General features: G+C 37.6%; 1 protein-coding gene across 1 annotated transcript; it reads left to right on the top strand.

Annotated features, from left to right (window-relative positions):
* The first annotated feature begins 4912 nt into the window (after nt 1-4912).
* On the top strand, nt 4913-10807 carry LOC131046565 (putative disease resistance protein At5g47280). The gene is made up of 6 exons (XM_059219624.1): nt 4913-6017; nt 7811-8220; nt 8735-9096; nt 9187-9398; nt 9530-10349; nt 10519-10807. The coding sequence occupies exons 1-5, from the start codon at nt 5366-5368 to the stop codon at nt 10327-10329; spliced, it is 2436 nt and encodes an 811-aa protein (XP_059075607.1). The 5' UTR covers nt 4913-5365; the 3' UTR covers nt 10330-10349; nt 10519-10807.
* The last annotated feature ends 243 nt before the right edge of the window (nt 10808-11050 follow it).

Below are 11050 nucleotides of genomic sequence, written 5' to 3'. Positions count from 1 at the left end.
GCTAAAAGGGGGAGCTTCTTCTTGCCCCCAATGTTATCATTCCAAAGAAAGGATCTTAAAGATACCTTGAGATCCTAGACAACTTTAGGGGGAGTCTTCAAAATAGACATCAAGTAGGTAGGAATGGCATTAAGAACTGATTTAATTAAAATAATTTTACCAGCCAATGTGAGCCATTTATGATTCTAGGAAGAAATTCTATAGGATATCGCATGAACCACTTTATCCCAAAAGGAAGCCTTATCCGAGCCAACAAAAAAAGGAATGCTTAAGTACTTACAAGGGAAGGCCCCCACTTGGAAGCCCCAAAATTGAGTGAGTTTATTCTTAACCAAGGGGACACATTCAAAAAGAAAACCTTAGATTTCAAATCATTAACTTTCTGACCAGAAAAAGAAGAGTAATCAATAATAATCTTCTTGATAACTCTGGCCTCTGTCAAGGAAGCATAACCAAACATAAGGGTATCATCCGTGAAAAGATAATGGGATTGCGAAGAGGGATACCCATCTATTTTAATACCACTTCACTGACCAGATGCTCTAGCATCAGAAATGGCCCTATTTAAAGTCTCTGCCAAAAGTATAAACAAAAAAGGAGAAAGAGGATCCCCTTGCCTAAGCCCCCGAGAGGAAGCAAAAAACTTCAAAGAAAAATGAGCAGAAGATATGCAAGAAAAAACCCATTTAATCCAATTGTCTGCAAACCTAAAGTGATTCAGAACAACAACAAGAGACTGCTAGTTAACTCGATCATAAGCTTTAAGCATATCAAGTTTAAGGATCATAGCTAGAGTCCTCTGTCATGAAATGGAATGCAGAATCTCATGAGCTACAATCACACCCTTCGAGGTTTCCCTACCAGACACAAAGCCACCTTGATCAATGGAAATTATCTTGGGAAGGAGCCTAGCCAGCCTAACCAAAATTGCCTTGGTAATAATCTTATATAAAGTATTACAAAGGGCAATAGGGCGAAAATCAGAAAAGGAGCTAGGGTTATCCACTTTTGGAATAATGGAAATACGAGTAGTATTGAGTTCTTTCAAAATCGTTCTATTCCTCCTAGCCTCTTCCAAGGCTAGTAGGACATCATTCCCCACAAAGTCCCAACACTTTTGAATAAATAAAGTCGTAAACCCATCCGGACCCGGAGCCTTTTCCGAATGTATGAAAAAGACCACATCCCTTAACTCATCCAAAGAAAAGGGAGCCATAAGTATCCTATTATCCTCCTGACTAACAAGAGGGGGGACTGAATTAACAAAAGTATTATCTAAGGAAACAGGCTTAGCTGAGAGTAGGGACTTAAAAAAGCTAACTACTTCAAAAGCAATAGCATCCTCATTTGACAAACTCCTCCCATTAGAACCAATAATACAAGATATTCTATTGCGTTGCCTCCTAAGATTAGTTGAAGAATGAAAATATTTGGTATTCCTATCTCCTTTTGATAACCAAAGATATCTAGATTTCTGCCTCCAATAAAATTCTTCCCTTGCCAAAACCTCTTGCAATTGGGCTTTCAAAAATTTAAGCCTATCAAAGGCCAAAGGAGTCATACCCAAGCTGAAAATAGTCTTATTAATTTGTTCTATTTCCTCCTGAATCCTAGCCTTTTCCCCAAAAATATTCTTGAAATATAAAGAATTCCAAACTCTAATCTTATTTTTAAGTAACCCAATATCTTAACTATATGAAACATCCTTGATCCATTAACATGTGGAGCAGGCAACCACCACTGTTTTAACAAAGGCAAAAAAGATTAGTCCCTAAACCACATCGGTTCGAATTTGAAAGGGGGCTTCTTAGGAGCCCTATCCTCAAGTATAGAAAACATTACAGGAAAATGATCCGACCCAGTGAAAGGTAGGACTGAAGAAAAAAAATCTTGACCAGAATTATACCAATTTTCAGATAGCAAAAACCGGTCCAATCTTTCAGCAATTTGACAAAAATCTTTTCGCATATTGGTCCATGTGAAAGGACCATTGTGATGTTTACAATCAACTAAGTTCAAATTACTGATCAAGTGGCAAAAATCTGTAATAATATGTTTATTACGAATGATCCCCCCAGCCTTCTCTTCCAGACAAGAAATAGCATTAAAATCACCCCCAAAAATCAAGAAGGTATCTAGCAAAGGAGAAGCAATCAAGGCTAAACGCTCCCAAAGTTTCCTTTTTTCATCACTCCGAGAGGACCATATACATTAAAAAGCTAGAATTTAATACCTGATAACCTACTCTTAACTAGTCCAAGCATCCAATTGGATGAGGAGACAACCAAAGAGAAATCCACACTAGAATCTTTCTAAAGAAAAGAAAGCCCTCCTGAAGCCCCTAAAGAGGGAGAAGCACAAAATTTCCAAGATTTCCAAGAGGAGAATAACAAATCTGCAGAAGATAAATTTAACTAAGTTTCTTGCACCATCACAATATCACACTTCATTAAGTCCAATTGGGACTTAATCAAATGTCTTTTGTTAGGGGCATTTAAGCCCCTAACATTCCAAGATATAATCTTCATTGACCCAGAGGGGAGGCATCGACTCCCCTCTTTTCACAATAAAAATTATGAGAGACCTTTCCCTCAACAAACTCCTTTTGAAGACTCCTTTTAGAAGCCAAGGCTCTTGTAACCGACGGACTAAAAGGCTTTTTGGACCGCTTCTTTTTGGAAGAGTCCAAAGAAGAAAGAAGAGTTGATTGGATACCGACATCAATTTCCAACTGTGTCTTAACATGCTTAGGCTTCCGACCCCTCTTTACAGGAGTAGTAAAAGGAGAAGCGGGAGAGAGTGGGGACTGAATCAAGGGTAAACCATTGAAACCAAGAGGAGCAGGTTCAATAAGGGCCTTATCCTTACCTTGATCCAAGACCTCAATCCCAATGGAATCTGAAGTAACCCCAAGAATAGAAGGAACTATTGCCCTTTCCGGATGAAGCAACTAAAAAGGGTTATTTGTAGGGAAAGAAGATAAGTCATTATCCAACTTGCCTAAATCAGCTGTAATCGAGGTTATTATTCTGTCAGCTAATTCAGAATTTAGAACAATGTTATTATTGCTAACAATAGTTTGCACCTAAGTAATAAGATGATCATTCAAAGCAATAAGAGGATTATCAACTTCCTGAGGGGGTTCACTGTTCTTCGTAACCAAACTAGTAGGACTAACAGACAAAGGAGTACCCTTAGGAACCGACTTATCTTTCTCCAAACCCACAAATTTCAAAGCTAAATTACTAGCATTAGACAAGAGGTTAACATTATCCACACGGGTATTCTTATCAAAGCCCAAGAAAGGAGAAGGAACAAAGCAATTAGCTAAATCTGGATTAATCCTAGTTGAAACATTTTTATCCAAAGGAGGAATAATAGATGCAATATGTGAATCCTTAAAAGCAGGCTGCACCTTATTCCAAGAAAAAAATTCAAGATTTTTGTCAACTGAAGAATCAAGAGTTCTTGAAGCAAATTTAATCTTCTTCATATCAAAAAACAAAGGTGAATCCATAACAACTAAAGTACGAACAAACTCCACTGAACCCCTAACAAGGCCTTGACGCCATATACCAGAAGAGGACTGGATATTGCAATTTCTAGGAGGAGAAACATTCGCAACAACTAGTACACAAATTTTGACCACAAAATAACCATCCTCAAAAACAGAATGTGACAATAAAAACTTGCCAAACGAATCCCCAGTTTACCTTAAGATATCAAATTCAACAAATTCAGAGGACAACAGAGGGAGTTTAAACCAGGAAGGAACCTGTTTGGTGGAAACCCAAGAGGGCTTCAAAGAAGGGCTTCCAAATTTCTACAAAAACCAAATTTTTACCCAACCAAAAAACAAAACTTCTAAAGCCTTATCCCTAGCTTCACCAGAATCAAACATAATAATGAAAGAACTTGCAGATAAGACTTGAAAGTACAAGGTACCATACCAATGCGAATGGATCTTACACTGTAACTTTGAAAGAGGAATGGTGTCACCCCAAACTTGAATAATGACCGCCAATGCCTGAAGATCACGAGCCTTCTTTCCCAAAGAAATATCAGACACATCAATCAAGGGTATCGACAACCATACAAATTGCGACTTCAAAGACATCTCAAAATTCAACAGAGGGTGAACGACTTCCCCCGAAATTTCCTTCGACGAAGAAACACTCGACATCTACTTTGCCCTAGGTTCCTTATTTACCCTCCCCTGTCGTGCCTTATTTTCAGCTTGGGAAGCCCTAATATTTGCAACCCCTGGACCATATCACCGAACACTAAGAGCCTTAGTCCTCGTATTTTGGCCCCGACCCCCATTCTGATGAAAAAACACCTGAAATAACTAGAGGAAGGGAAAAAACAGAAATCTCGCTTGGGATTTTTAGCCCAAGACAAACCCTCATTACCACCGCAAGCACCATGGTGAGGAAGACCAGAGGAGGCCTTTTGTCGGACGACCATAACCACCCATTGCTCGCCTTGGAAAACCCATTGAGGCATATGGTCTGTGTTGAGGCCAAATGGATCCTTAGGTAGAAGCGGATCCGCTACCGCTTCATCACCCCAACCAAACTTCGAAACATTCTCCTCTATCATTCGCTCCAAAAACATTTTTTCAATTAATTTTATTTAATTATTTAAATAACTAGAGTTTTAATTATTTAAATTAAATTTCTTTCTATTTTTTAAAATTTAAAGGTAAAGATTCGAAAATTATAAATTATAAATAATTTATGACAACAACAATCTAATTAATAATAATTAATTAAGAAAAAACTATAGTCCTCCTAAATCATTAAACAGCTTTGGCAGTCTAAAAGATGGAGCTATTTTCAATGTCTTTGTCAGCTTATGGGACGCTCCATTAAACAGCTTTCTCAAAACCACTGGAATTGAACAGTGCATAAGACCTCCATTGTTCTTTCTATATATCCATCTCTCAACCAGCAACAAAAGGAGAAAGTAGAGGAGCCGTTATTCAAATTTCCAACGTTCCAATTTCAACAGGCCAGCAATTTTATGAAAGTAAAGTTGTTCGGTATATGAAATAATTGTTGCGATCTTTCTTTCAGCTTTCTACTGACTGAATTGTAATTATTTTAATTTAGATTTTAGAGAGCCGTTGGTTGGAGTAATCCAACGTCTAGCACAACGGATGATTGCTCTGTTGATACTGATTTCATGAAGAATGAATATTTTAGTCCGCCATTCATGTTTTGATTGAAGCAGAATCCTGTGTGATGGTCATTATGCAGCATGGGTTTAACTGTATAATAGAGCAAGGTTAACTGCATAATAGAACAAGGTTAGTGGTCTTCAAATAATCCTGTGTTTTATTCTTTTCAGTGATATACACATAATGCAGATGTTCAGTTGCAAGACTCAGAGCGTTAGGGTCGGTGGCCTGCTGAATCTCTTAATTCCAGCCGTTCAGGAAATTTGTATATCAGATCAGCAGAATCCCATCTTTCACGAATTCTATAATACCCTTATAAGAGGTTCTGAGCTGATTAAAAAATGTGAGAGTAGTAGCACTATTAACCTGCCTCTCAACTATAGGTATGCTTCACAGATTGTGAAGCTTGAGAAGGAGATTGATGGCTTCATGAAGGTAATTCCTGCTTGCACTTTGCTTGAAGCTAGAGGGATGTTAGCGGACCTGAAAAAAAATTACACATCGGAGGCTTCAGATATAAGCAAGGAACTAGAAAATTCCATCTTCAAACAAGCTTCTATGCTTACAACCGATCCTTGTGAAAATGCCAAGATGCTTCAACAACCGGTTTTAGATGATTTGCTGGACTGTACAGAAAGTATAGAAGATACTACAAGCTCTTATCATAGTAATGGTTCTGGGATTTCTCAATTTTTCGTGGGTTTGGAGAAACCCATTGCAGAGGTGAAGGAGCTTTTGTTCAACACTGAGGTGTCCGTCGTTGGTGTCCAGTGTATGGGGGGTGGTGGTAAAACGACATTGGCTCTGGCTCTCTGCGATGATCCTAAAATTAAATGTAAAACAGGCTTCCCCATGCTTTGGGTATTCTTCTTCTTGTTTTTAAACTTTTATTTGAAATGTTCTCTGTTGAAGTTTCTGAGGGAGGCCTTGAACGCTAGCATATCCCAAGATTTTGGGTATTTTTTTTCTGTTTACCCGTCATCAGAGGAGGTGATACGATCACTGGACTTTTCAAATCCTCTTTACGCCACATGCTGTCCCGCTTCTCAGGGGCGATAGTTCTGAAAGCTCCTTAAACTTTATTTGGTTGCCTTGGCTCAATGATATATTATAAATGTGTCTGTATAAGATTTTGGGTATTTATTTTTTTACCCCTTTTCGGACGAGGTGATGCGTTCACTCGACTTCTAAAACCCTCTCACACCAAAATGCTGTCCACTTCTCAGGGGCCATAGTCCTGAAAGAAGTTCTTAAAGTTAATTTGGCTCAGATGATAGATTAAATAAATATAGATCTGTCTTTTTAGTGTTTTATGTAGTAGCTTGTAGATCGATGTCCAGCTGATGCAGTTAAGATTGGGTCTTATTAAATTATTCAATCTTATAGTCTTACCATATCATCCAATCTATAATTTGACAACAAAATCTGAAATATATTTTTATTCCAACTTTCATATGCACATTCAAGAACAATTATATATATTGATAATTTTAAAAAAATATAATTCAAAAATTTTACAAGAATTTTAGGCATGTCTTCAAATTTTCAAACCCTCTTGGCTGCGCTCATTGTAAATCTGTTTTTCCTTTTCATCGTACAGCTCTCTCTTCTATTTCTCTCCTCTTTGCAAGCTGTTTTCTTGCACTCTTCCTTAGGCAATCTTCTAGAGCAACCTGCAGGTTCTTTTTCCAACCTTGCTTCTTGTGAGTATCGAAACTTCTTGTGAGTATCGAAAAGAAGCATCCAAAACTGATTTCCCTCAAGTTGTCTTTTGAAATTCCTTGAGATTTTATCTTTTCAATTCTCGATGCTCTTGAAGATCCAACCTACATCAAAACCTGCATTTTCTTTCATTTCCCACAAATTGTCTTTTCAAATCTCTCAGATTTTATCCTTTCAAAACTCCTCAAGATACTCTTGAAGTTCCAACCTATACCAAAACCTGCAAGTTCTTTCTCCAACCTTATACCTTGTGAGGACCCAAAAGAAGCACCCAGATCTGTTCTTTCATTTCTCTCAAAATTCCTTAGATGTATTTTTTCCTTGAAGTGCAAGATTGTTTATAAACCTGTACATCACTAGCTATCGTTCTCTATTTAAAATTTAAATTCAAATTGTAAGGGGTTCTCATTTGACACTGAATGCTCGTTTCAGTCATCAGTAGGCAGGCGACTGTAGTTTGAGATTCAGTGTTTTTTTTGGCTTGCCTGTTCAAGAATTTCTGTTGAATTTCTGAGGTCTCTGCCTTGAACGCCGACATATGCCAAGATCTTGTGTATTTCTTGTTTACTCCTTTACGCCAAACTTTGTCCACATTTCAGGGACGACAGTTCCGAAATAAGTCGCTTAAATTTAATTTGGTTGCCTTGACTCGTCATTTGGATGTCAGATGGTAGAATATAAATATAGATCCTTATATTTTAGGATTTTATGTAGTAGCTAGTAGCTGCATGTATTTCTGTCATTCTTTGTTTAAAATTTAAATTCACTTTGTAAGGTGTTTTCGTGTGGTACTAAATACTGGTTTCAGTCATCAGTAGGCAGGCTACTTCAGTTTGGGGTTGTGTTATTTTGCTTGCATGTAAAAGTTTTAGCAACTAAACGTACTCGGCTTATTGTGGATATCAGGTCATTTTGGGAACAATGTATTTTTCTTCACCGTCTCACAGTCCCCAAACCTGAAGGGCATTTTAGAGAGCTTGTGGGAAAAGATTGTTGCGAAGAAGAAACCTGACTTTCAGAACGTAGAAGATGCACACAGACATCTTGAACAACAGCTTCTGCAAGTACCGAAGCCAACTCTAGTGATTCTGGACGATGTCTGGAGCAGAGCAAATCTAGAAAAATTGCTATTTGAAGGGCCAGGATACAAGACTCTAATCACAACTAGAGATAGCTCCACTATACCCAGGAACCTCTCTACTCAGTCGTATCAATTACCATTGCTGGGACATGAGGATGCTTTGGCCCTTTTCTGCTTCTGGGCCTTCGGACAGACGTCAATTCCATGCACCTTTGATGCAAATTTAGTGGAGGAGGTGTGTATCCTTTTATCTCTTTGCTGTATTTTGAGATTTGGATTTATTTAGTAATATCTTTATATGCAGAATTCTGTTTTTGTGTCTGAATCCTGTTACCACAAAATTACTCCTCTGATGTTTTGATGCAGACACTCCTTTATCTCTGATCTGCCAAAAAGGAGAAATAAAGGAGATTTTATACATGTGTTTACAAAGATTTCCCCCTTCATATTTTGTTTGTTTGCTCTAGTTTCCAATTTGAATATTAGTTGCAGGATCAGAGCATACGTATATGATTGTTAATATAGAAGAACAGAGGTGTTATGCATTAGTTTTGCTGGATTAGGCATGAGGAAATAAGGACCGGGCAAACAAGAGGGAAACATTCAATTAAGCATTAGGAGATGAGCAAATAATTCAATTAAGTAACTAAATTAAAGATATATACATCGAGGACTGATATTAATCTGTGAACATTTAACTTTTGTTGTCTCACAAGGCCTCCTGAATGTTTTTTCATTCTGAGTTACAGGTGCAAGCAGAATGCAAAGGCCTGCCATTAGCTCTTAAGGTTATTGGAAGCTCCTTGCATGGGGAACCTCGTGTGGTTTGGGAGAGCGCAAAGAATAAGCTTTCCAAAGGAGAATTCATATCAGATTATCACAAAGAAGCGCTTTATAAATGCTTGGAGACTAGTGTTTATTTGTTAGATGATGTAGTGAGGGAATGTTTCATAGACTTGGGGGCGTTTCCAGAGGATAGAAAGATCTGTGCTGATGCATTGTTAGATGTTTGGGTTTATTTTCGGAATCTGGAATGGCAGGATGCCTTAGCCATTTTATTGGAACTTGCAAGCCGAAACCTGTTGAATTTATCAACTAGCAGCAATCCAGGGTAATTACCTATCTTTTAGCCATCTTTTCTCTTACAATTTTTTTGTTATCAATTTTAAAATTGTGCTGACTTGGTGGTTTCACTTATCAGGAGTGGAGCAGCAATTTCTCATGGAAGTGTGTCCGAGCTGTACTTTACTCAGCACGATGTAATGAGAGATTTGGCTTTGAATTTGGGAAGCCAAGGTGATATAGTCCACAGGAAGAGGTTACTTATGCCCAGGAAGGAGTATACTTTGCCAGAGAAATGGGCGTTGCATCGCGATAGACAGTTCGATGCTCAAATAGTCTCTATCCACACAGGTGGGTTACAAGATTTCTCACCGATTAACAAAACACTGGCCAGATGTTTTAATAGGGCATAAAATTTCAGTAGCATTTCTGCCCAATGCAGTATTCTCTAACTAAATTTCATTTCCGTCTTGTACATGCAGGGCCTATGGAGGAAAACCAGTGGTATGAGATGAATTTTCCGGAGGCAGAGGCTCTGATTTTAGTCTTTACTGCAAGTGAATATTATCTTCCCCCATTTTTGAAATCAATGAAGAAGCTAAAATTCCTCATGGTATTCAATTATGGCACAAAGAGGGCAACAGTGAAAGGTTTGACTCAACTTAAAAGTGTCCGCTTGGAGAGGGTGATTGCACCAGCTGTGTTAAATCAGAGCAAAGCGCTACAGAACTTAGAGAAGCTCTCTTTGAGCTTATGCGAAGGGTTTAAAAACCCATCTACATTCAACAATACCAAGCTGCAAGGTTTTAACATGGATCACTGCAGTGATTTAGAGGAGTTGCCCCAAAATATCTGCTATATGCCTTATGCTCAGATGTGGTCTATTACCAACTGCCATCAGGTTCAGAAGTTACCGTATGACCTTGGAAATCTAAGCTCTCTAAAAGTTTTAAGGTTGTCATCACTACCGGGCCTAAAAGAGCTTCCATCATCAATTGGAAACCTTGGGGGGCTGGAATATCTAGACATTTCAGTATGTGTAGGTTTGAAAGAACTTCCAGAGCAAATAGGCCAACTAAAGAAATTAACTGAGCTAGATATGAGAGAGTGTTCTCGTTTGAAGAGGCTACCTAGAAGTGTTTGTGGACTAACTTCCCTGAAACATGTCACCTGTGATGAGAAGATCGGGAAACAATGGTTGCTAGCCAAGAGAATTGCTCTCCCAGAACTTAAAGTTGAAATCGTGGAAGTACAGTTCAGTTTGGATTGGCTTGACGATTGATTTGACGACTCGACAACCTGGTAAAATATTGAAATACTTTCTTTAGTAACTTCTATTCACCAGAAAGGCTTTCTATTCCACATAGTGTTAGACCGGGGCGGGGGGTGAAATTTTTTTAACATCAGTGCTCTGTACAATAAATTAACTCTTCGTGATATTATAGTTTTTCCTTGTTCTTTGTGTGTGCAGAAGGAAGGAGATGCAAATATGTCGGAGCGGATTTCTTTGGTCTTTCAAACACGTGTCCTGCAATCATCTTAGTTGGGTATTGTCTGCAAGTATTTCTCTTGATGAACATTATATTAGTTTTGATTCTCAGTTATGTTCTCTGTAATTATTTGCTACGAAAGAAGTTCCGAACATATTTGTATACCCCAATGTATTATTATGTATTGTATGATGATAAAAACCTAGAATGTAATTCACTCAGAATGCACGTTCTATATTCTCTACAATATATATATACTATTTGGCTTAATATATTATTAAGATATATGCATAATTTTAGTTTATTCAAATTTGGATGGAGTATAGCTGGACAAGATAATCTTGTCAAAGTATGATTCAGTCAAAGTTTTATTTTTAACAATTTAAATTGTATGGAATATAATTGGAGAGGAAAATGGTATTTTAAAATTTTTTTTTTAAAGTTTAGATGTGTTTTTCTTCTAATTGTAATATCACATAAAAGTAGTAAAAAATAAAGATATTGATAAATTGA

Source organism: Cryptomeria japonica, chromosome 4, assembly GCF_030272615.1.
Source record: "Cryptomeria japonica chromosome 4, Sugi_1.0, whole genome shotgun sequence".
In the NCBI taxonomy this organism is placed as follows: domain Eukaryota; kingdom Viridiplantae; phylum Streptophyta; class Pinopsida; order Cupressales; family Cupressaceae; genus Cryptomeria; species Cryptomeria japonica.
The sequence above is the reverse complement of the archived record's forward strand: the minus strand, read 5'-3'. Positions and strand labels throughout refer to the sequence as shown.

Coding starts and splice junctions, on each gene's coding strand:
- LOC131046565 (XM_059219624.1), top strand. CDS start 5,366: ATGCAGATGTTCAGTTGCAAGACTCAGAGCGTTAGGGTCGGTGGCCTG. Junction 8,221..8,734: donor ATGCAAATTTAGTGGAGGAG/GTGTGTATCCTT, acceptor TCTGAGTTACAG/GTGCAAGCAGAATGCAAAGG. Junction 9,097..9,186: donor TCAACTAGCAGCAATCCAGG/GTAATTACCTAT, acceptor TTCACTTATCAG/GAGTGGAGCAGCAATTTCTC.